This window comes from Symphodus melops, assembly GCF_947650265.1.
Source record: "Symphodus melops genome assembly, chromosome: 5".
Lineage (NCBI taxonomy): Eukaryota > Metazoa > Chordata > Actinopteri > Labriformes > Labridae > Symphodus > Symphodus melops.
In genome coordinates this window covers 23,019,988-23,045,161 of record NC_136695.1, presented here as the reverse complement: position 1 = coordinate 23,045,161, position 25,174 = coordinate 23,019,988, and the positions used below count along the sequence as shown (strand labels likewise).

Sequence of the window (25,174 nt, the reverse complement as noted above, 5' to 3'; positions counted from 1 at the left end):
AAGGGAGACACACAGTGAGATGGGTGAGAGGTAGTCCAAGAATGGAAACGAAGAATACCAGCATACATGTGAGGCATGTAAAAGAAGATACATCATGACATTTAATGCCAGGGAAAAAGATCACACTACTTCTTTATGCAAGCAAATATTGCCATTTCTCAATATTGCTTATCCGTACCATCAAGTTTAGCTCACAAACACTTGCTGTTAAACACCGAAAAGGACACACTGACTTCAGAACAGGCAGGACATGCAAAGTGAAATATCTATGTTGTTTACATTTTTAGCACTACAGCAGTTCAGTGCCGCATACTTGAACATTCCTTTCATCTGACATGCACATAACCTCAAATGTAACAGCACACACAACACAAACAAATGGAGGCAAAAGCTACACACTTTCCCTCTCTCACACTCACACAAAACATAATAATTTAAAGGGTTGGCGGGATGCCATGGGAACCTACTGGGGTGTGTCTGTGGGGTCGGCGAGGGCAGGTATGGGGGCATACCTCATCGGTCTCTGCCGAGCGGCGTGTCGACCACACAAACTCCATTATGGCCACGAACACGGCAATGATGAGGCCACAGATCAGCACCACAAAGATGCCCCCAATGTTCTCCATGCCCAGACCTGGGGGGGGAGGCCACAGGAGACAGATATAAGCGCACACATCGTGTGCAGAAACACAACAAAACACTTTAAAAGGCTGTTTTCACATTTGGCTTATACAGAGTACCACAGTGAAAACATTTATAAAGGAATCGTCTCATGGGGGAGGTATCAAAAGGTGTGTCCCAAAACGACTACCTAAAAATAATTTTCTTATTGTCAGCTTTGGTTGGGAGAACAAAAGCTTTTGACAGACAGTCCAGGAGCAGAATGAAGGGTGTGTTTAAGAGACAACCTTTTTTTAAATTAAGGAGAGTACAAGTGTTCAACCAATTATTTTTTGGACTTGACTCATATTAGGAAGTAAAAATCTGGATTCCTCAGCCTCTGCAGCCCTGATTTTAACTGTTCCTTTTCAACCTGATTCTTGAAAGTATCTTGACTTTATGCAAGTGCAATACAAACCTGCTAGAGTGCTTTCTCAATTGGATTGAAAAAATTAAATTGCCCATGATAAAGTGGCTGAGTAAATGCCAGAATTAAAGTGCACTAAAATGTTTGAGATACACGGTGCAGATGGAACTCGATGAGGCTGAAAGTTTGGTGTGAAATGTCATTTTTAAAGTTATAGAAGCCATTTTAAAAAGAGATTTTTATTTTGTCAGCAGTAGCATGAATACTGTGGCAGTTTCACTGTCTTTGTCGTTAAATAAGGCACAGATAGACAAACACACGTGCACGTTTACCACACACACACACACACACACACACACACACATGTGCACAGACACACTCACTCTAATAAAATTCCCATTAAACACCACCTGAGACAAACAGGAAACATTTGGGAGAGTAGATTGTGCTAAGCACCCTTCACAAGGACATTAGGTTAGGCATTAGCCATTAGCTGGACTGTAGCAGGGAGTGAGGAGACTATTACTGAGGACATTAGAGAGAAAGAGGGAGAGGAGGCAGACAGCTGCGGTCTACTGACCCTTGGCACGGTGGTCCCCCTCTTTGGGACATTGGCCTCCCTCCCACCACCTCCTCTTCAGTATCTCCAGTCTGTTATTCTCCTGCAGCTGGAGGATGGCCAGCGTGATCTCATCTCTGAACGGCGACCCTGGCAAATGACAGAAAGCAGGCTAAGAGCAAGTGGCGGGGGATGAATGAGGTGTAGAAAAAGAGGCTAAACAAGAAAGTGATTATTTCAGAGAGGGATAAAAAAGTGAAATGAGGAAAGGATAAAGGACAAAGAGAAGGAATCCGTCGGAAAGAATTGCTGTTTCAGCCTGAAGATGGCTACGAGTGATCTTACTGCGAGAATAAAGAGAGGATTAGAGAGAGATAAAGAGTGAGATTACATCCCGACAGAGGCTGTGTACAGCTGCTGGTCAGACAGAATCCAAAGCATGCTTATGGAGATGTTTCAGGGTTATTTCTCCAGAACATTAAAATAAAGTCTCTCAGTTGTTTATCTATTAATTAGGACAATCGGGAGACCTCAAAGTGAACTTCTGTCATATGACCTACTTTATGGAAGAAGAATGAGTGTACTAAAAAGAAACCTGTTGAAAATTGCTTTGGTCTTGGATCCAACATGAATGATAATAATCATAATAAAACAAATTATTTGTAAAGCCCTTGACATTTGAAACAATACGAGATAACAACAGTATCCATATCCTCTCAAGCATAACGTTCAAAATGTTTGTATGGAGACCCTGAACTCCTGGTTCTCTCAGCACACACGGCTGTTAAGTGACTTATATGGAACTGATTCTTTCGACAACATGTCACCACTTGTTTGTAGTCAAGGCAGAGTAAAATATTTCTTTAATCTTTCACATTTAACCGCAATTATTTTACTAATCAGTCACCTGCAAAGCTCCACTGTAAACAATGGCTGCCACAAAGAGGAGCTGATAAAAAAAATGATATGATATGATATAATGATAGCCTAAAACAACACTGTGTTGCTAGAAGAGAGTGTCACAATAATCCTAAAGATAAATGTCAAATATCACATAGAGTGTGTAGCTATGTTATTTACATTCAAAGTTAAAATACGTTTATGCCGCTCTTTCGCTCAGCTTGTTTCAAGTTGTTCAGTGTGCTGAGTATGGCCATGCATCAAAGATCGTATCCATACAAGGTCAACACTTTAAGTAATGGTTATATTTTAAATGTATTATCAGACTGAAATCCGACAGAAAAGAGGCATCAACAAATACTCAGGATTTGCATTGAAAAGGTAAAACTCTGACGTCTCCTAACGGGTGTTTTCGTCGTCCTAAATTCTCTCATTTTCATCTGTTGTTTTGTGAAAACTTTCTCTTATCTTCTTCACACCTTTGGTTGTCTAAATCTCACTTTTTGCTTCTCTCTCTCTCTGGTCATGGCCTCTTCCTCCGGGTTTGAAAAGATCACTGTGATGTGGCGACACAACCTCGATGTGCTGAGCGGGAGCTTCAGAGGAGTCTGACGTGTGTAGAAAAGCAATTAACTGGATGTTCATTACTTCCAGTTGAAATACTTACTAATCCCTGAGATAAAAAATAAATCAACCACGTACAAGACATTTCTCAGATCTAATCTCTCACCAATCAGTACTACTACATGTGTCTATTTAGCATAATTGATCTCATGAAGGTGTTTCTGCCTCAATGACAGCCAAGTGAGTTCTGTCTTTCATTAGGTCTATAGACAAGGTGCTTAAGATCAGCATTTTTACACGATTTTAATTAAACATGTCATCATTACATTTTTAATTACTGTAAATCTGTGTCATAACAGTTTAATGACTGAGTGTGCCTGTACTCATTATGTTCCTCTTTAACTGCATGTGGTGCACTTTCTTGTCCTTTCATTTTGAACCCACTGCTCCATTGATCATTACGACTGCAATAACATCAGTGAGCAAACTCTGCAATCTGATCCGTAAATGATCAATATAGGACTTCAGATCTGTCCCATCTCTAATATATAGCTACAAAAGTGGTATTCAAACCATCTAACAAAGGAAACTCTTTTAGGGGAGCTGGACAGATGTTGCTTCGAAAGGAGACACAACAATAAAGGGGCACATGACAATAAAGACTGTTTAAAGCCTGCAGTTGGATGTCTAAACTGCTGCTCTGTTGTTGTTGTTTTTCCCACTCTTGAATGTTTGAGAAGCATGCATTATTTGATATGCTGTTTGAAATACGTTTGTCTGAATTCACAAGCTGTGGTGACACACTGCAGAGTTTTATCAGAAGATCAGGGAAAGAAAACATCTGCTGCGCTGGTTGCCTGCTGTTATTATTTCTGCTAGACTTCCGGCCTTTATTGATAAATGATATGTCAATTCAAAGACATGACAACCATGTGTGTGACCTTCGGTGACCTTTACACCAAAGACAAGGCTGATCATAGCCTTAAACCTGCAGGCATGTCAGCTGAGGCGCACAGACAAAAAGTGATTGAGTGTCTGCTGTAGGGGCTTGTAGGCTTTGAAATGCCCTGCCTGAAAATGACACTAGCTAAATCAATACTGATGTTATGAGGTCCTATTTATAGTCTTCAAGGACTTGTGATAATTTCTCCTTTCCTTTGTTATTTTCATTCAGTATTTTACCTGTTTGTTATGGTTAAAACACAAACTAGTACAGTAAAATAATAATAAATAAATACAGAATAATCAATGGGGGCGTATTAACTTCTAAAGGCGTCATGTTTGATGAAATGAACAATTCATATTTTACTTTTTAAAGTTATTACCTAGTTATTATCATCTGGACTAAAAACACAAGTTTTGTTTGAAATGAATAAATAAAGTATGTAGGGAGGGGCTTATGATGTAAAGGATCATGTTTAGGGAGGGGTTCATTATGTAAGGCATCAGAATCAAGTCAAAATTGATTTTCAATAACACACTAATTACCCAGGGGCATGCCTATGCCGTAGCCCTTTGTGTCCAGCAGGCCGCCGATCTGTGTGAGATTGCAGTTGAGGCCACGGTGGTACTCGTTCATGGTGCTCTCCATCAGAAAGGCGTACTTGGAATTGACCACGCGGGCGATGCCCTCCTCTGTGCTTTTCACAAACACACTGGGCTGCTTGGAGTTCATGTAGTTCCACATGCGCTGGTAGATCTGGTATCTTGAGTTCTGTTGAGGAATGGAAACACAACAATGGGAATTCAACTCTGCCTACAGAATGTTTTTATATTCACGGTCCTTTCATCCGTCTTTGAGCCAGAAATCAAATAGAGGTCGATAAAAATAAAAGAGGGAAGAAAGAAAAAAACAAAGAGACAGATGCATCTTCAATAAACAGGGGAGGAAATGCTCACAGAATAGAGAATCCAGTGTGAATTATGACAGGAAGAGTTAAACATCAATGGCAAGTAAGAGGCAGAAGAGGAGAGCAGAGGGGGAAAAGCGATGTGTTAAGGCAGCAGATTATTTGCTCATGGCACTGCTGACGCATCATCCTTCATGCAGTTGGAGGTAAATCAGCACACAGGAGGTGGTACATCACTTAAGAAAAATGTGGCAAGCTCGTTTACAGGATTAAGTATTTAAAGAGTACAATTACATGTTGTATCCTTGTGTGTAGAGAAAACGAAAAATGAAAAGGGTGGAGGAGGGTTGTGTGTAATAATTGCGAGTGCAATCTCTATGTGTGTGAGTGTGGATTAGGCTATGAGTGGGGTAATGTACTGTAACCTTGAAACTGGCTCATGAAAGCAAACATAAACCAGTCTTTCAAATAACCTCAATATGGACAAACACCATGTGAATAAAACAGACATACACTTATTATTTGGCATGTAGCCATTTCCCATGTACGCACACAAATAAACAAATGCTTATTTTTTCATCCACTCACCTACACATGCTCCCACGTGCAAACACACACCTACACAAACATACGCACTTACACACACGGGCTCTATGACAAACACAGATGCCGACACAGATGCTAGAGGCGCTCTCATAAGCAAACACAGGCAGTCAGCCACTTAACACAAACAGCCGTAAAGAAAACAACACAGAAATTCAGAGAAACGGTAACATCTGAGGACAGGCTCTAACTACGGGCATGGCGATAAAATACCAAACAAAACCATAAAAAAACCTACATGCAAAGACTTCAGAAAAATTTTAGTTTTTGATGCATTTCAGAAAATTGTCTGACTCTGAGAAATACAAAGACACACAAACACTGAATCAAAAGGCTTAAAAATAAAAGAAGAATAGGTGCCAGAGTGGGCTGTACCATGAAGAAGGTCATGGTGCTCCCGCCATGGATGGTGCCATATTCAATATTGGTCTGGTCAGCCAAGTCGTCTGGAGACTCGATGGGGACCTCCATCCTCTGCACAGTCAGGAAGGCTGCGAGGTTGGCCGTGTAGGAGGAGATGATGATCAGGGTGAAAGCCCACCTGTTGGGGGGGAGATAAAGGGAAGACCAGAGAGAAATGGATGTATGCAGGGATACATTGATGAAATCTTTAGTGTTGTTATTTGTAAAATGTATACATTTTTATTTTTGGACGACAGAGTGAATGAAATGCCTGACAAACAACGATATTCAATTAAGTAATTCAACTGCATTCAATACATCTACAGTAGTACAATAAATCATTAATTCTCATTGATTTGAAACAGAGTCTAAAATGACCCATGATACCAAGAGATATTTTCTGCCGTACAAATGTTTTGCCCACAGCATTTATCAGCATGTCTTGTAACAGTGAAGTACAGTGACGAAAAGGATTCAGGTTTCCAGGAATAACCGATAACATTCAACAAGCAAAGACCTTTCTCTCGTGTTTAAAAATGTTACTGAAGAACAACAACCTGCACTTATTACTGCTGCCTAGGACTGCCTCTCCCTTATCTGCCCCAAACTCATCCTGTCTTCCTCTGCCCTTTATTTATCTCCTCAGCGAGTCTTCTCCAAGCACAAGTCTCTTTTACAGTTATACTGCTTCCATAGGAGTATCATCAGGCTGCTGTTGCATTTGTGTGAACTTAGCATTTTTGTATTGTTTGCTTGGAGTGCTGGAGCCCAGGGGCTGAGCTATACATCAGCTATTTGCTTGAAATTTAAAATGTAAATGTCATTATCTTACGCAGCAAATGTGCAGAAGAAAAAAGCAACGCACAGGAAAAATGAAAGTTCTCCACGAAGAAATTGCAAAGTCTGTTAATTTGTTTTGAAAAAGATGTCTAAGGGGAGCTTTGGAGAAAATGTGGATAATTGAAATGTGGATCACATATTGTCAAAATGACTGTTTTGTGTCTTGGATGGTGCTTTAAAGAGTAAGAAAGTTATACTTTTATTATTCCCTTCACATAAAAGTCTCATCTGATGTACATTTTCAGTAAAAAGAGCCTCATGGACTCAAACTCTAATTTCATGTTGCACAGTCACATCGTATGTGAGAAACAATACTCAAATGATGGAGACCTTAAAGTGGCTGTTGCACACACCAGCACGAACTGAACCATCCAGTAACTCACCACACTCCACTGACACATCTGGTGGACAGAGCTCTGGGCATTATCTCTGATCCCTGCTGCATGAAACCTCCCACAGGGAACCACAGGCTGTTTCCCAGGGTGTACTGGTTCTCCAGCATGTCCTTGCGTTCTCGCAGACATGGGTGAGGGTTGTACCACTCGTAGGGGCTCAGCCTGGCGGTGAAACACATGTACAGTGTAAAGACCTTGAGGTCACACTGCAGCACAGTGATGCACTTCTGTCATATCATTTAAGTAATATGATTCCTGTCAAACTGTCTACTGGAAGTTGTCTGAGGTAAAAAAAAATAAAATAAAAATTATGTTACATGGCGGAGGACCCATGTTGTACAAGATAAATGACAACAGAGCAGAAATGTGAGATGCAGACTATCAGGACAGTGTGTGATGTAATGTACGGACCTTGCAGCCAGGAAGAGCACACAGCTGACAGCCAGGTAGGCGAGCAGCATGAAGAGCCAGACAGCTGGAGAGAAAGGATCAAGGAAGGAGAAGTAACCTGGCTTCCGACCCTGGTGCAAAGCGAAGGAAGACGAGGAGAAAGAAGGATCCAAAAAGAAAGACAGAGACAAACAGGAAAGTACAGCATGTAAGAAATCATCGTGTCACGTCTCAGCAGTCAGGTCATGTCTCCTTTGCACCACAGGAGGGCACTGTGTCCTACCCTGCACTCAGTAAGTCTGCAGTGCTTTGATACGCTAATGCTACAATCCATAAACGCTGTGTTTCACAATGCCTACTGCTGAAGCACATTTGGCTTAGATCCAGAAGCTTGTTAGCAATGTAAAGCTGCCACTGTTAGCCAGTTACAGAGCACTGACTTATTGAACAATTCAGATTACACCTATACATTTCACTGTGGACAGAGTGGATGCAGCTTACAACACAAATACAGTCCTTAGCTTCAAACAGGGGATCAACTCTGTTGAAATATTAATTTGATTGGTTAAGATTCATCTACAAAATGTTTCCTGTCCCTGGCTTTGGTATGAGCCCATCAGCAGTGAAAACAAAGATATGAAATCAAACATTAGATCTGTAGCTGGTATCACTCTCACCAGTTGAACTCTGTACAAGATGCTGATCCCCAGGGTCATGAACGGCTTAGAGAAGTCGATAACTTTCTCTCTCTCCGACGTGATGGTGAAGCCTGCCACGGCCAGGTCTGCTTTCTGGGGATTGACAAAGATAGATAGGTTGTTAGATAGTAGCGGGGGCGAGAGAAGGATCGAGGCAGTTGAGAAGAGTCAGGAAGAAAAACGGCAAGCGGTCAGGTAACTCTGCAAAAATAGAAAGACACTTGATGCTGAGAGATCTGTTTGTGCAAAATGTTGACTTCCCGAATGAGAAATGAAAAATATGACTGTGCACTTGAAAGCCCATTTTGAAAATCATACAGAACATGCACTCTTGTCTCTTTCCCTTTCGGCAGAAACACACATTATCCACCATCCAAACGAGGCTAATTGGAAGCAAAGCACTGGATGGCTGGTCTCTGCACCTGCATAAAAACCTTGCAGGTCTCTGGTCGTTATGCCTCCCCTCCATCTCTTCCATTAAAAGCTAATTGATGAACATGGGCTGCTAATTACAGCTGAGTGATCAGGCAATGGGGAGGGCAGGGAGGGAGAGGAAGTGTGTAGAGCAGGGGGAGCACCAGTGTGGCAGGCCCCACACAGGGACCACAGCCTGGTAATTGAAGTATACCGTATGGTAATTAAGCAAAAAGGGGCTCTCATTAGCCTGCTTCAACCAGAGTGTCTGTCAGAGGCGCACTCGGCCTGGACAGAGAGAGAGAAAAAAATGGGTGGGGGGTGGGGCTGCTATTGGGAGAGAAAATGTTACTGCATGGAAAGACGGTGCGGACAATTTTAGGCAACGCTACTGCTCTCTTTTGGGGAATTATCAAGTCTGCTTTTGTCCTAGATAAGAGACTTATTCCCCTCTGAGGGCAATTTGAGACATGGGGAGATACAGCAGAGTTGTGCTTTGGGGCTACAGCAGGGTATATGTGTGTGGGCGGATGGGAGTGTGCGTGTGCAGGCTTTTGTTTGTAGAGACACTGGTAGGAACACTTGAGCATGTATCTGTAGTGTGTGTGAGGCAGTAAGAGAGACAGTGAGAGCAGGGCGGGAAAAGGAGAGAACTCACTCTGTTGATTAGCTCTCCAACCATGCCAGTCCAAGAGCCGTTAGGCTCTGGAGCGCCATACAGCCCATCATCCACCAGCTTGATCTTGAAGGAGAATTTTAAGGTGTCTGCCAGCTCCCTCAGCATGTCAACACAGAAGCCCTCATACTGTTCATTGCCCTGGAAGTCCTGGTAGTTGTCTTTGCGCATCACATACGGGTTCTCCTGAATATGGGGGGAACATATGGGATGTGAATCAGAATCTAAGAATATCTGTTTGAGGAGGAATAAGGAACGGAAGTGTTTCAGAAACAGAGATGTGTCAGTAGTAGATTAAATGACATTTCAGGATATATGCTCATTTGGTTGAAGGTAGAGGGTGGTGAAAAGATCAATACCAATCTCATGAGTCCCTTGAATACGCTACAAGCAGGATTTGATTAGCTGCAAATAACACAGAAAAGGGCTGAAACAGCTTGCCTGATCCTATCCAACGTTTGAGAAATCACCAACCACACCACCTCCAAGTCAGACTTTTTAACAATTTAAAGGAAGAATATGCAACTTTTTGATCCAGCAGATGTTGCACCAGCATGACACCAAAACAACTCGAGCTGCATCGTTGTGCGAGCAGGCTCATAGTAGCGCTTTTTAGTTTTCTCGTAGCTTCACACTGCATGTAAATTTACACGAAATGAACATGATCTGAAAACGTCTGCAAATAAATAAATAAATAAGCAGAGAGTACAGTATGCTATTCTTCTTTCAGTCCCTTAATTTAACAGCTTTCATATGCAAGGGGATGAGCCGGCCATCTGTCGCGTCCATGTAAACACGGTGTAGACAACATCACAGACAGCAGGACTCGAGTGTTGCACTCATTGTAGACACTTATAACTCATAGTTATTTTCAGAGGATTTACTGGATGTCTGCTATATTTAATTGTAAAATGTTGCACAGCCTTTAAAGTTTAGTTGTTTTTTTTAAATGTGACCATCAGCCTTTTTATCAAATTAAGTCAAAATCACAATAAAAGTGCAGACCTGAGAACGGTATCAATATTCTCTTCTCACTCTTGGCAGAAAGTGAGTAAGTGTCTTCAAACATCAAATTATTCCTTTAACATTTAACAATCTACCAGCACAAGCTGCTTTTAGTGTATTATTAGAAATGTTGTCAAAGCAAGAGTCCCTTTTTCACAAGCCATACTCTTTCTAAAGCATTTTGTGTCTCGACTCAAATCAAATTACATTTATTTAAAGGTTACGTTTGACAATTTTACACATTCAAATCAGTTTTATTTGCCATGGGGTGCATTACTCACTCTGTCAAAACAGTGCTGGAGAGACTTTAAAGTAGGGCACTGAGTTTTCAAGACATAGGACTAAAGCAGGCAGGGAGAGTCTTAACAAAAAACGATATATTCAGTGTCATCATGGGAATTGGAGGATTCAGCTTTTTTGGAGCTTGACCAAAACTTTCTTAGGGGAGAGAGAGTCGGGATATTTTGGCTCCTTTAGAATCAATTTAGACAATACTTGTCTGTCTCCTGTGAGTCCCCCAACATTATGGATGTCCAATACTAAACTGCTAGAGTACTCTTTTAAAATACATAAACTGGCTAGTGTAAAATTGTAGACATAAGGAGGTGAGAGAGCCAAGACGGCAGACAGACACAGTGACCGCGGTCTGGCCAACGGACTCAGACAAACCAGGCAACCATGAGGCGACAGACGCCGCTGTCACAGTCTAATGTTTTGACCTAAAGGAAGAATTCTTCACAGCGCAAACATATGTGGCCCAGAAAATGCATGACTGATGCAACCAAAGATAAGATTGTTTAAGACGTTTCTTCATGTATTTGTTTAAATTTTCTTTCTTAAAAATAATATTGTATAACATGAATCTGGATTAACCTTAGGATGACGGAGTAGCCTCATTCATGTGAAGGATTTTTATTTTTTTTTATTTTTTATGAAATCACTCTAGAATGACACAGCTTCATGTGTATGAAGCAGGATATTGGTGGTTTGAATGTAGTAACACATCCCTGAGAGTGCTCTGTCAGCTTCTATGACAGCTAAAGTGACAGCAATATTAGCAGAAAACAGATTGCGACACAGTGTGAGCTGCAGCACAGCCTGTACAGCGACACAAAAATGACTTTGACCTAACCAGCCAACGACTTGGTGCAGGCAGGAGGTAACTGTGACCTTACCAGTATGGTGGTCACAATGAGGGTCTTGTTTGCCAGCGTCTCTGACACGTTGATATCCAGACTGGTGGAGTTCATTGCAAGGGTGTTGTTAGAGTACCAGATCCCGATCTGACAGAGAGGAGAAAGCAGGAGGAAATCAATGGCTATTGTGCCAAGAATATTGTACTGTTGAGCTCTAACTTCAACTCTACTGAACTACTTTACTGTTCTGGCAGGCTACACACCATCTATAGCAAATAAGCATCTCAGCGAGTGCATTAACACTATTGGGTTATTTTATTGAGTCGATTACATGTTGAATATTTAATGCTGGCTTTGATTTCAGTACTCTTTCTTACTGTAAACAGTGATTTAACAGCCTGTGTCTGAGCAATACCCACACATCTTCAGCACTGTGCATGGTCATAAAAAAAACTGTTCATAAGCAGAGCAATGAGCTGAAACATGTTGGCAAATACCTGAAAGCTTTCATGATCAGGATTTTCATTGCTGTGTTTATTTTTCCCTTTACTCACACCTTTTTTTAAATAGCTTAAAAAAAAACGAAAAGCGAATTTTATGGGGATAGTAAAGTCACCTAGGTAGATAAGAGTGTGATTATGATCTAACCAGTGTGCAGAGGTGGAACCACAGCTCTCAGAGGCATTTCTTTTGGAGATATTCCTCTACATCTCTCAATAGGTCAGCGGTGGTAATGACTCCTCAGACACAATCACAGTTTTTCTCTGACACTCTTTATCCCACCCTGACATTTAACAGTTCTCTTTTCTGCCTCCAATCTGGATGCCGCTGTGCTGAGAGGTGTGCATGGGTAATTATCACAACCTAGCAGAGTTAACATGTAGGTTTAAGAATGGTTATGAGGGGGTATTTGCTGTTAGCCTATGAATCATTTGGCCTCTTGTAGAGCATGGCAAGACATAATAAGAGAATGTGGAAATAAAGTGTTTGCTGCAGGTAATGAAGCGCAGCGTAATTCCCTTAGTCTGGATCTGCAGCGATGTGTGTAATCTTGCTTCATTAAATCTTGACTTTGAAAAGCAGGTGAAAATCTTTGTCACCTTTTCTTCTAAAGCTCACTTGGTGTGCGACAGCAGAAATCGACAACAAGGGTCTGTAACACCTCGTTAGCTGGATCAGACATTATTTTATATTTTAGGTTCCAAACTGTGTTCATCTATCCTCTAAAAAACATGGCTGTGGTGGTCGAGCTAAAAATACTATGTAAGACTAACAGGGAAGATCTTCTCCATCAAAAGGCTGCAGTTGCCGTGTGCGGCCACAGTGGGTGCTTTTAAGAACACTTTGAAACACTTTATTTAAAATAGCAATTTTCAACTCAAATTACTGCACGTTGCAAACACTTAAAGTTTCTGCTTGTGTTTTTGAACCTCACTGTACAGAGATGCACATTGATTTTGTGTCAATCTAAAATGTAACCTTTCTTTCTTGGGTGTATGCACTTAAATTTGAACTTTTGTATGCAGTGGTCAGTGCTCTTTGCTTTATTTGTTCAGCTAAAGTAAAAGGTTATGCGTAGCTCAGTAGAGACCAAAGAAATCAGTATACCACCTCTGCCTACTGCTTCCGTTGCGTTATGGATCAATCAATCTTTTCCCAGAAATGCTAACTCGACACCAAAGAAGGACAGGCTCAGTCACAATTATATTGACACCCTCAGCAAACATGGCGACTTAACTAAACCTCTTAAGGATTACAACACAGCATTACAATGTAATCAGAACTTCATACAGACTTGAAGTGAGAGGCTGAACATGATAAGACAGCTAGTCCGATGAATTCAAAACCAATAGAGATTAAACACAAGACGCAAACCCAGTTCGACGCAAAACAGAGACTAAAATAAACTCTATATAAACATTATAGAGTTCAGGAGCAGTAAGTAGATCTGTCAGCATATCTGCACTGTATTGAGCCTTAGGGCCAAATACAAACGGTCCTAGAAATTGATGTCACTGTATGTAGCAATGGGAAGAAAATAAATCAACCATTAATAAAATACCCTATCTGTATCGTTACATCAGAAAAACATATGTCAACATGCAGGCAGGGAGAAAAAAACAGGTTTGCAGGGATAAAAACAAACCTTGATAGGACATGGATTCTTAAGGCGACACATACATACAGTAACACTTTGAATAATGACAAACTGGACTCAATATTAACCTCCTATAAAACTTTAGCAGCCTTTTCATAAAGCCGTTAATTTATCATATGATCATATGTCTGGTTGGCAGTATGAACTACATTGTTGTCAAGTGAAATATAGATAAAGATGACGTTTTAAAGAAGAAAAGATTTTTGGCTGTGATGAGACTGACCTTAGTGTAAAACACCTCCCCTGTCTTTGTGACATCATACAGTAGACCTGTAACTGACCTATAGCCTTTAGGTGACTTAACCTGGCTGATGCATTATAACAGGAGACCCCTGACCTCTTTGTGACCTCCTCTGTGCTTCTCGAGGATCCTCAGGGTGTAGTTGGTCCTCTGACCTTTGCTGTTGAACTCCACACGGCCGGTCAGACCATCGTACTCCACCTGGCAAGCAGAGGGAGAAAGGGTGGTAAGGGAGTATGATAGAAGACAGGAAAGGAAGAGAGAGATGTGGAAATGAGATGAAAGTAGGCAGAAACAATGAGGATAAATGGAGATATAAACACAGGCGATCTTCTATAAAAAAAAAAGTCTTCTTCACACTATCTATCATCATTAGGCAAAGAGAAACTATCTATAATATTTAGGCGGAAAGAGAGGGTGAAAGGCAAGGAGACAGAAAGAGCGACAGAGAGGAAGTGTCTGAGGCTGGACCAGATATGGACGATCAGTTTTGGATCAACTTTAAGAAGAGGAGAGACAGTGACTGACTGAGCACAGAGGCTCAGACAGAGAAGGAAAAAAAAAGCCAACAGCTCGCTAATAAGACTCAAAAGAGCACCTCACAGCTCAGCTCTTCCTCTCCAGAAGCCCAGGTGCCGGCACAGTAAGTGAGATCTATGATGAATGGCACTGTGCTGAAGATGGAGCACACCATGATGTTGACTAACAAAGGCAGATGTCGGGCCGGTGGGGAGAAGGCAATGAGAGATGGGGCTCAGGCTGCCTTGACAGCAGGCCGTTGATGACGGAGACACACACACAGACACCCGGAGATGGGAGATGACAAAGAGCAACAAGAGACAGAGGTTACATGCAGCATGACATGAGGATGACACATAATGGTGTGAAACTGTTGTCTAAAGTCAACTGAGAGAAAATGGATGAACCAGAGTTCTAATCATTTAAGTTTTAAAAGCTAAAATGCCACAACATCCTCTGGTGTGAGGATTTTAGCATGTGTGTATGTTTTATACATGGACACATGCTGTGAAATTTGGAACACATGGGGAAGTTCTGAATTGACTTTACTTTACAAAATTCCCCAAAACCATGTTTCCACAGTACAAAGGAGAGGCATCACGTGCAAATACGCACACGTCTCCAACATATTCTAGTATGATCAAATGTTTTGGTCAGAATGATGAGGGATTTTTTATATAAGTGAGAAAAAGTCTTTGACTTCAAGGTGGGGTTTTTTTTAAATGTTTTTGTTTTTTCAAACCAACACTGAAAATCCAGCCATTCAGTTTATTATCACGTACAATAAAAATAAAACAAACTTTAGATTTCATATATGGAAAGAGCCTTTTTGCTTGATAGATTACTTAGAATATTAACAGTTATCACAATACTTACAAGTTCATGTTATTGTCATTGGCCTTTTGTCTAATCAGCTATTATTTTAATTTCAGGCTTTGGAAAGTCTGGAATTAGTATTTTCACAATTTTGAGAAATACTTAAAAAATCTCATTTTTAATTAACTCTACATAATGAATACACATCTTCATTAGAACATTCAAAAGTTCTTGGCAACAGCCAAACTTGTTTTGGGGTATAACTAATGTTTTACTTCGATAATCACATATGGAGAACAAACATTGAAGTGACACTTCAACAAATATAAACATAAAACACGTCAACATGGAAAGACATAAAATTCAGTTCAATTAAAATGAGACCTTTTAATTTCACATTTTGCACATATTCAGATTGATCAGGGGTTTACCATGCGCAGGTAGTTCATAAGACTGGTCCCGTGTTGCCAGATCTGAGGCGATGTGCAGCTGAGTGGCTTCACACCGATTTCCTGACTGCGGTTCAATTCCCTCACCGCCCCGACCACCACATGCACCGCATCAAACATCAGTGCAGACGAGAGCTGTGGCATGGGGTAAAGGGGGGGGGGGACAAGGAGTCGAGGGAAGAGATGCATTGAAGAGAAAGGTGTGAGCAGAAATGATTGAACGGTTAACAAGGAAAATAAGAGGAGAGAGAGAGAGCAGAGATGCTGCATATGAGTAAACCAGTGGGGAGGAAACACAGATGGAAACATCAATACCCATTAAATGCAAGCAAAAGACTAGCTGAATCTCTTTAACTGCTCCATGAATCAGCGTGAGGAATAAACTAGCTTAATGTTACGTGGCATGCAAACAAAGACTCGTGTGCGCATGCATGAACACTCAAGTGTCCGTGAGACTAACCGCGGGGCCGGGGTACGTTAGGTCACAGCCCTCCCTCCACGAGAGGTTGAGGCTCCTGATGAACTCCAAATAGAAGGGATGGGTGGTGTTGAACATGGAGAAACCCACAATGTTGGACTGCTCATCTACTATATCATCCAGTCTCAGAAGAGGGAAGTCCTTGAGAGGAGTAGCGAGGGGAAGAGTGAGGGTGTTTGCAGAGAGAAAGAGACAGAGAGAGGGAGAGAAAATTGAGGTGAGTGACAATGTTGACAGTGTTTCAAATCTTGAAAAAGACTCTGCAGAGAAGAGTGTGAGAGAGAAAAAGAGAGGCGACAGGGAGTGACAACATCCAATCTCTGTTGGAGGAAGAAAAAAAAAGAAAAGAGACACATGGGAAAATTGGGAAAACAGTGATACAGAGGAGGAGAGGTTGATGGAAAGACTCCTGTACCTTTTGCTGAAGGTACACAAGACACAGCCATAAGGCATAAGAGCACATCATGCAAAGAGGGAGGGGGGTCAAACTCCTGCGCAAAGCACTAAGTGACTTATTAACTCAAATGATAGAAGGGGAGGTGAGTATATCAAAGCGCAGATTAAAACACTAGAAGCGTAGAGAAGGTTGCGGGTGGCAGGAGAAAAAGGGCACATCAAGACCGTCATTAGCTTCACCTCAGGCTCCCTTTTCTTTTTTTTATTCTTTTAAATGCCATCGTCCTCTGCACGCCCACATCTTTGTACAGTATGTTCATTTTTACATCCTTCATCTCCTCACTTTTCTCTCTCTGTCACCTCTTTCATCTCCATCTATCTAACACTTTCCCTGCCTTTGCACCTTTTTGTTGCTCATAAACGGACAGAAGAGCGGGAGCAGGAGAGAGGTAACGAGCGAAAATGGAGGGCTCGGAGACAGAACAGAGGGAAGTGGCAGGATGGGGGGAAAAGCTCTTACCATTGTGGTGAGGATGTACTTGTAAAATGCTGATGTCATCCCAAGCTCTGATGCCTGTAGGACAGAGAGAAAAGTAGGGGAGGTTAAAAAATAAGGAAGAGGCAGGTGGGATATGGCAGGAGGAAAGAGAGGGATGTTGGAGAGATTGATGGAGAGAGAGAAAGAAAGAAAGAAAGAAAGAAAGAAAGAAAGAAAGAAAGAAAGAAAGAAAGAAAGAAAGGGCAAAGGAGGAGAGTTATTGAGAGGCAGAGAGCAAAGGAGACAGTTGGGGGACAAAGATGGGGAGAACATGGGGGAGGAGGGATACGTTAATCACAGTTTTACATCATCATGCGAACACTAGGACATTTCGCTGAGGGCATACAGCCGCTGCGATGTGCCCAGCGAAAAAACATCCCATACGCATTCAAACTGTGAGTCACTGCGCTGGCTATCAGCATTACATGTCGTAACATGAATCAGAACAAGCCCGGGTAACATCTGCGCCGCAGCGCTGCAAAATGTTCTTTTGTCAAATACTTTCTTAGGAGGGTAAGTGATTGTTGCTGGCAGACATGAATAAGTATTGTTTCCCTATGCAGCTCTGGAGTACAGAGGAGGTAAAAATACATGTTTATACTGTTACAACAGCAAACGTGAAGCCTATGGGACTTGAGAAGAGCTGCATTATTATTTTCCAGATGATAAACTCTGCATGCCCTTCAAAGGAGGAAAGCTGAATTTTCCTGTATCGGTACATTTTATAGAAAAAACAACCCATGGGCATACGAGAGTAACGTTCTTATCCTGCTTGTGGGGGTAGATTAAAAGAAAGCATGTGTGAGAACTGACCTTCTTGAGGATGAGATAGGAGACAGACGCGTTGGCATCAATGATGATGGTGGCCACTTTGTCGTCACGGATCTCCTTCAGCAGCGGCGTAGGGTCCAGGTTGTCATCGAGCATCCTGATTGACAACGTCTCCCGGGAGATGAGAAAGCGGCGCACCAGTTCCTCCAATCTCAGCAGGCCTGAGGCAAAGCCAAAGCAGAGCCAGGTCGCATATCAATGTCTGTATCAGATCAAACAGCTCACATTTCCAAAAGCTTGGCACGACATGTAAAACCTTGATTCATCCTCGGCCTGTCACATATTTCTGTCTTTATGCAAAGTGTGACCGATTATTTCACTAAATGAGACATCACGTTGCATAAGAACCCACGTACATTTTCTCTTTCTCTCTTTACAGGACTCATTGTATCAATTCATGACCTTCACAAAGGTTTTTTTTGTTTACCATTATACAGTATCTCAATGTTGAGATGAATATTCTGTTGAAGGCTATGTGGGCTGATGAGTCAATTCCGTTGATAAAGAAACCATGTGGCATGAAATACTTCTCATTGTTGCTCTTAACTCCTGAGCAGCGGAGCACTGGAGCACAGGAGTGTCCTAAAGACACTGACAAACATGAAAGGAGACTCACAGTGATTTCAAGGCTGTATTTTTAACATCAAACCTTGTTTTTAGCTATCTGCTCGAGTTAGTTTTTCTTAGATAATATATTTCACATCATACACATGGATCCTCGGAACACATCTTCAGTGCTACTCGTACATATCGCATTCAACCAGTTGCTATGAAATATGTCATGAAGTACAAACCCATTCACAAATCCAATGGACATGACATTTTTCGTATGTCTCGATCCATTAGCTCCATAGATACTGTCAAAGGAGATTATTTCACTCGATGTCTATGAGTCCGTTTTTAACGTCAACAGCAAAGGTGTGCATTAGAGACACACTTTCCCAGCAGCTTCAGCTGACTCTTTGGTTGCTTGAGTTTTATTTTCAGATGTAAACATGTTGTTCATGACATTGAAATATCGTCCAACAAGAACAATCTTTTACCATATACTATAAATACTTACCACTTTTTCAAAACTGTAAAATGTGTTTATATTAGATTATCTAAAGATACAATTAGTGTACAATGCATTCTTTTAATCAATGTCAATATCAACATGGGAGATGTTGCAAAATTCCCCTTGCATATCTGATATCTTTTGAAATGTTGTCAAACCTTTTGAAAATTAATTCATGTGAGAATACCATTAGTCATAGATACGATTAATTATTCACAGAAACAAAACAACCCATGTCTTTGCGTAAAAAGGTCAGGCATTTTTGTCCTGACACATTTTTCACGTTCTTTGAGGTTAGGCCATGTCTGCTTCTCCATACCAACAGAAACATACAGAGATTCATTATCCGTCTCCTTTAAGGTTTTTCAGAAAAAATAATTATTAAAGTACTCATGAAAACTCCTTGTTATTGCTCACAATATGTATGTAAGCATACATATGCATTTGCATTACAGTCGATCATTACAGGCTCATATTTGACCTCACTCCCAACTAGTTTTTACATCCCAAGTTCACAATGAGTCTTTCCAAAAGGTAAACACAATGTGTTTCTACCATTGATCTTGTACTAACAACACAATATAACTCTCTGAGTCCCAATCCTTGTTTAAATCTATTTTTATTACCAGACAAGATTTATGTGTCCTTCATCATTTATTACCAGCAGCCAATCAGAATGACACAAACATTTTCTAATAAACCAATAATAAATTAAGTGTACTGTTGCCGCTTTGGCAGAAGCATGTGCTCCTTGAGTGCTTGTAAATCACGTTGTGTCTGTTTTAACAGGCATCAACTAATTCATTTCAAATCCTTGAGAAATGCATTCACTGCATAAAATAGTTAGACAACCAGAAAACCATCATGATAAAAAAAGAATAGGGTTGCAAGGGGTCTTCAGACTGAAGTGATGGATAAGACATTGGGTAGAAAATGAAAAACTGAAATATAATACTTGAGACACGTCCACTTGAAGCGAATGTCTCTTGAAAATGAGTATAACCAATGGAAGTCAAGACTCACTTGATATTGTGTGTGCAAGCTGCCTGTACTAGAAAGTCTTCCTTGCTGCATCCTAATTGTAATTCCATGGTAAAGCACCCCTAGCTATGTAAATAAGTGGTGGTGGGGCAGGCATCTGGGGGACAGGGTGGAAGAGGAGGGGAGAGGGAGGAGAAGAGGAGGGGAGAGAGGTGGCACACAGAGCCCTTCAGCAGGAGAAAGCCTCTGTAAGCAGTGGGGTAATCACTGAACCAGGCCAAAACTTTAATTAGTTTGAGGAAGGAGGGGGAAAAAAATCAATGCACTTTACAGCTTCCTCTCCCCCTCGCTCACTCTTCCTTCCTTCACATATTCTCCCTCCAACACCAACCTCTCTATCTGCCTTTTCTTCAGCCACGTGCTCTAGTTACCTCTCTCTGTCTTTATCCATCTCGCTCGTACGCTGCCCGCCGCCATCTCCTCATCCTGTCTCCCTCTCCCTGTCCTTAACCTCATCCATCTCATGAAAACTGCATAATGGAATTAGGCTCAGATAGCGCGTTGTGACCCAGGCATCGGGAGAGAAGGAGACGTCGGAAATGACCCAAAATCTCTGACTCACTCTCATTTAACAGAATATCTATGGACTGTGACCTACACGGCTGGAAGAGGGAGAAATTAGATGAATGCCTCTAACATGCTGCTGAAAAAGTGACTGGTTTCTAAATACGCTGCTTAATTAGCAGTGTGTGCATGGTGGGTGTCAATAAAACGTGTGACTTCACATATTACCCGCCTCACTGACAAAATAGAGAGCGTGTCTGCTTCACTTGAACACACCACTCTACAGCGGGGTAAACAAGATGAATAAAAGAAGTGGGCTGGTGGTAAACATTGTGTGATGATGAACCCCTGCAGCTGCAAAGCAGAGACCTACACACACCCATAGAAGTACCCCGAAACACACTCACACATGTACGGACACCCAGAGCAAACAATACACGCACGCACTCCTAAATTGGCACTTGAGCACATGCACATGTAAGGACAAAGCGAACGGCAGAAAGGAATATATCAGACACACACGAACCCAGCCTCACACACCCACTCGCAGTCGTTCAGAGGAACAAGCCTGTTGAGTGGCAGTTAGCACCTATTCTGCAGCCATGGCAACCAGCTCCATGGCGATAGATAGCGCAGCCAAGTGGGTCAGAGTCTGTGAGTGTGATAACCTTGTATAGATCACCTTCAAGACGGTAATGTTACACACACTCGCAGCCCCCAGTCTACCTTGCAGATGATGCGTCATCTTTCGGCCTCGGGAAGGTAACCATCAGGTGATCTGCAGCTACTGATTCCCACGAGAGGAGAAACCAAGTGTAAATAAATTAATAAAAAAGGCTCTCATCAACCCGTTCAACTGATCATCAGACCTGGGGAATAAAGATGACTGATTTGACTGACTGCCATTTCAAAGCTCTTTAACTTCAATGGAATGACAATTCCAGCAGGATTTCAGCTTACTTCCAGGAACAACATCGGACGGCTGGTTAACTGCTGTGGAGATAATGGAAGGATCTCAATGAATACATCAATTTTTGATAATGTCACAGCTTTTTGTTTGGTAATATCTACCCTTTCACGCTGCCATGAGAAATGACTCCAATGCTGGTCCCTTTTATTCTGTATCTAATTACCCTTCAGTTTTTGTAGAGCTCTACTTGGCTGCATCACAGCTCACTTTTACTCCCTAATTGAGGAAAAATTCAGCCTATTATTCAGAGCAAAATTTAGATTTACAATTAACTTGCTTTCTTCTCCCCGCAAAGTATGTTCTGTCATAAATTCCCCAGCTTTGTTTGAATATGACAGCTACCATCAGACCAAGAACTTGAATTCCTACAGGCTCTGATAGGGCAAAAGCATAATAAATCAATAATGCACTCTCTCGAAATGAAAAATAAAGAGTGCCACTGACTAAGCCCTGAATCCTCTGGGATGTTTAAACTGACTGAGTGCCTGGTAAGTTAAATCAAATGTCCCCTAAGTTCTTCCAATACTGGAAAGCCTTTTAAACAGGAATATTTATTAAATTGGTTTGGCCTAACAACTCTCTGAGGTGGATAAGAGACAAGGTGCTGGTGCATGAGTAATAATCAGCGAGGCTGCGGTAAGAGCTGTGCTCTGAACTCTGACAACAGACACAACTTTATGACCAGACTGTCAAAATGAGTGTCCAACAGTGCAAAACAGTCACATGCGCCTAAACACTGTGTATGTGCCAACACTCCCACAGACAAAACATAAACAAAAACACACAAATATAGAAGCTGAGTAAGCTAGCAAGGACAGATCTCTTGCTTTCACACCCACCTAAACACAACGCCGCCATGCAGTCACAAGCAATCTAATGTAAAAAGAAGGTGCAGGTCTACTTACATTCAGCCTTGGCACAGACAAGGCTGGCTGAAGGGTAACTGAATGAGCGCAAAATGGCTCCTATTGCCAGGCTGAGGTCTTCGTTGCTAGGGTACAGAGTGACAGAGGCGAAGCGCAGGTACGGCAAGCGGGGAGTCTCCTCAGGACCGATCTTCACATGAGGGATCTATAAAGAAGGACAGGATAATGGAGCTTTTGCGACCCGTTTTACATAAAGCCATTAAAACCTGTTGAGTTGAATCCAGAGGCAAGGAGACAAACATTTAGCAATGGAAAAGTGTTGTGATAAACTCTTCTACAAACACAAACAGCAGGAAAGAAAAGCAGTGAATAAGGAAGATCCATTAGAGAGACAAGATGGAGATGGTTCAGAACAGAGACACCTAAGGATGAAAGGCAACAGTAAGAAAGGAGAAAAGAGCTGGAAGACACAGATGATGAGAGGCAATTCAATAGGCAAGAAAAACAGAACCTCTAGACACATCAATCATGACATCTGTGGTTGGGAGGGCTAATAAGACAGATGCTAGATGCTTGTGTACACACAAACGTACAGGATTGCACATACTGCTGTGTGTGTTTAATATTTTACTCACTCACCTCCTTCTCTCCACATATATGACTGACAGTAGAGCCAGAGGCGGGGCTGGAGGCGGGACCTATCACAGAGACGACGCCTTTGGGTAGAATCTGACACACTGAAAAGAAAAAAGGGAAAGCACACACTGACTATGCAGACACACAAACACACACACACCTGTTTTCTTTTTGATGGCAGCACAGAGTTGGTTACAATAGAGGCTGCAGTCAGGAGACAGTGTTCAAATTCAATTTGCATCAGGTGCACTGTGAGTTCAGTTTAACCACTGATTGTTCTGAAGCTGCACTATTTGTCTCATTATTATCGGACATATTTTGAGATAAACTTTCCCATGAGAAGAGCAGGGCAGGTCAGGGTTCTCCTGCTGCTATTATTCTCTTGTTTAGACAATCACTTTTAATGATTTTAATGATCCTGGAGACATGTTGGAGTAACTCATTTCTGGCATCAAAACAAGACTAACAGAATGGTGGTTGACTTCCATTAATAAATGCCAGATACCTTAATTAGCCTTTTTCAGGTGGACATTTAGGTTGAATGATGGTTTTTTTACAATACATTTACACTTTGCATAACTATTATCTCTACCAATTCTACTACTATCTCTGGCTCCTCAAGTTCAGTCAGTACAAGCAGGCACCACAAGTATACGGGCAAAGTCCTCAAAGACTCAGCTGCAAGTTCTAGCCCTGAGCTCAGCCCTTCATCGCATGCCTCCTTCATGCAAAAGGACAAACAAAAAAAAGACCAAAATGTCTCTGTTATCTGCAGGTAGACTTCATGCTTCATGTTTCTTACCTTTTTGCAACAAATTCATGTCAAAACAGAACACTATAAGAGTTTGAGACAGTGTGTGTGTGTGTGTGTGTGTGTGTGTTTGCACATGTGTAAATATAAAGCCAAAGATCATAGATCATATTTGAAAATGTCAAACTTCTTCTTTGTTTGTAACATCTTCTATCAACAAATGTCAAGAACAGACATAAGACTGACAGTATTATTCACTCGGGGGTTTCATACTTAAGCTTACACGAATACGCTTGCCTGTTTGTGTCTTCAGACTTCACAGTGATTTTCTTTCAAATACAACACAGAATTTATTCCTCTGACTTTACTGTGCTTTCATAAAAAGCTCCTTCCTCTCTGGTTTATTCACTTTGTGTTTTAATTCATCCCAATCAGCCCTCTTCACTCCCTGCTGTTGTCTATGGATGTACACGTACACCCATGTGTGAAAGAGTGCATGTGTCTGCAGAAGGAGGTGTGTGACAGTGCACGTGTAAATGTTTTTGTGTGTGTGGGTGGGCGTGTGTTGTGAGTGCCTGCGTGCCTCAGACAGATGTAGCTGTAAGATGAGGAGCTCTCCGATCCAGAGACAGAAAGAAAAAAGGCTGCGGGGAAACAAGCCTGTCAGAGTCTCCTGCCCATCGGTCAAGGACACAAACAAACATACAAACATGCACACACATACACACACATACACACACACATAAGCAAACAACTACAACTCAAGCATGCACAAATTTACACATCCCTTCTCAAGCACACATAAACATTGTGCGTGCAGCCCGTGGCAGGGTCAGAGACCTATTGGAAGAGGAGCAGGGAGTCAGTGTCTCCTCTGTGACTGGCTTCAGCAGCTCCTCTGTCTTTATAGACTCCAAACATTCTGTTTTAACTCGCTATATTGATACAAATTTCATGGAGTGGTCTCTGTGGTGTAGTGCTCAGTCTGTTGGCCTGCATTGCTGATATGTATTAGAATTTGATGATTTCTTTTTGTGCTAGCTTGCAGGGTACACAGTGCCAGCTGTTACTGGAGGGCACTGTTCCATTTTTTTTTAATGAGACGGGTTTACTGGCCCATTACTGGTCTCCAATGACATGTAATCTAACCAGAACAAGCCCTTACTGATTCCTAATCACATGGAAGTTGTGGTGTTTTTATCACCTAGTAATCATTAGAGGGTTTTTTACAGAATAAAAATTCAGCTTTTTAAAAAAAAAGAAGTAACAACTGTTTTTTTTTCTTTTTTTTTTGAATACCTGCAGCTTTCTGAAATAAATGAAAAACCTGCAGTATTCAGAAGATCTCTTTGCTGCCTGCTAATATTAGTTATTTCTTTGCCTATGTGGATTAAGACTATCCTTTCATATCCTTTATCCTTCTCAAATGGATTTGTGATTCTGCTTCATTTGTCTTTCTGTCGT

At 41.5% G+C, this 25,174-nt stretch overlaps 1 protein-coding gene across 5 annotated transcripts in view; it reads right to left on the bottom strand.

Moving 5' to 3' along the window:
- The window catches only part of grik5 (glutamate receptor, ionotropic, kainate 5), an 80,040-nt gene that overhangs the window by 5,348 nt on the left and 49,518 nt on the right, over positions 1–25,174 (bottom strand). For 3 of the 5 annotated variants that reach the window (XM_079343049.1, XM_079343053.1, XM_079343050.1), the window contains 16 exons: positions 22,963–23,060; positions 22,363–22,528; positions 17,868–18,046; positions 17,037–17,090; positions 16,103–16,261; positions 15,625–15,777; positions 13,955–14,059; positions 11,499–11,606; positions 9,301–9,504; positions 8,208–8,321; positions 7,552–7,661; positions 7,129–7,302; positions 5,879–6,044; positions 4,539–4,764; positions 1,608–1,736; positions 468–634 (listed from right to left, as the gene is read on the bottom strand). In XM_079343049.1, coding sequence (XP_079199175.1) covers positions 468–634; positions 1,608–1,736; positions 4,539–4,764; positions 5,879–6,044; positions 7,129–7,302; positions 7,552–7,661; positions 8,208–8,321; positions 9,301–9,504; positions 11,499–11,606; positions 13,955–14,059; positions 15,625–15,777; positions 16,103–16,261; positions 17,037–17,090; positions 17,868–18,046; positions 22,363–22,528; positions 22,963–23,060 — 2,312 coding nt within the window. The remainder of the gene's footprint in view (positions 1–467; positions 635–1,607; positions 1,737–4,538; positions 4,765–5,878; positions 6,045–7,128; positions 7,303–7,551; positions 7,662–8,207; positions 8,322–9,300; positions 9,505–11,498; positions 11,607–13,954; positions 14,060–15,624; positions 15,778–16,102; positions 16,262–17,036; positions 17,091–17,867; positions 18,047–22,362; positions 22,529–22,962; positions 23,061–25,174) is intronic. The other 2 variants (XM_079343051.1, XM_079343052.1) reach the window with 1 other exon arrangement.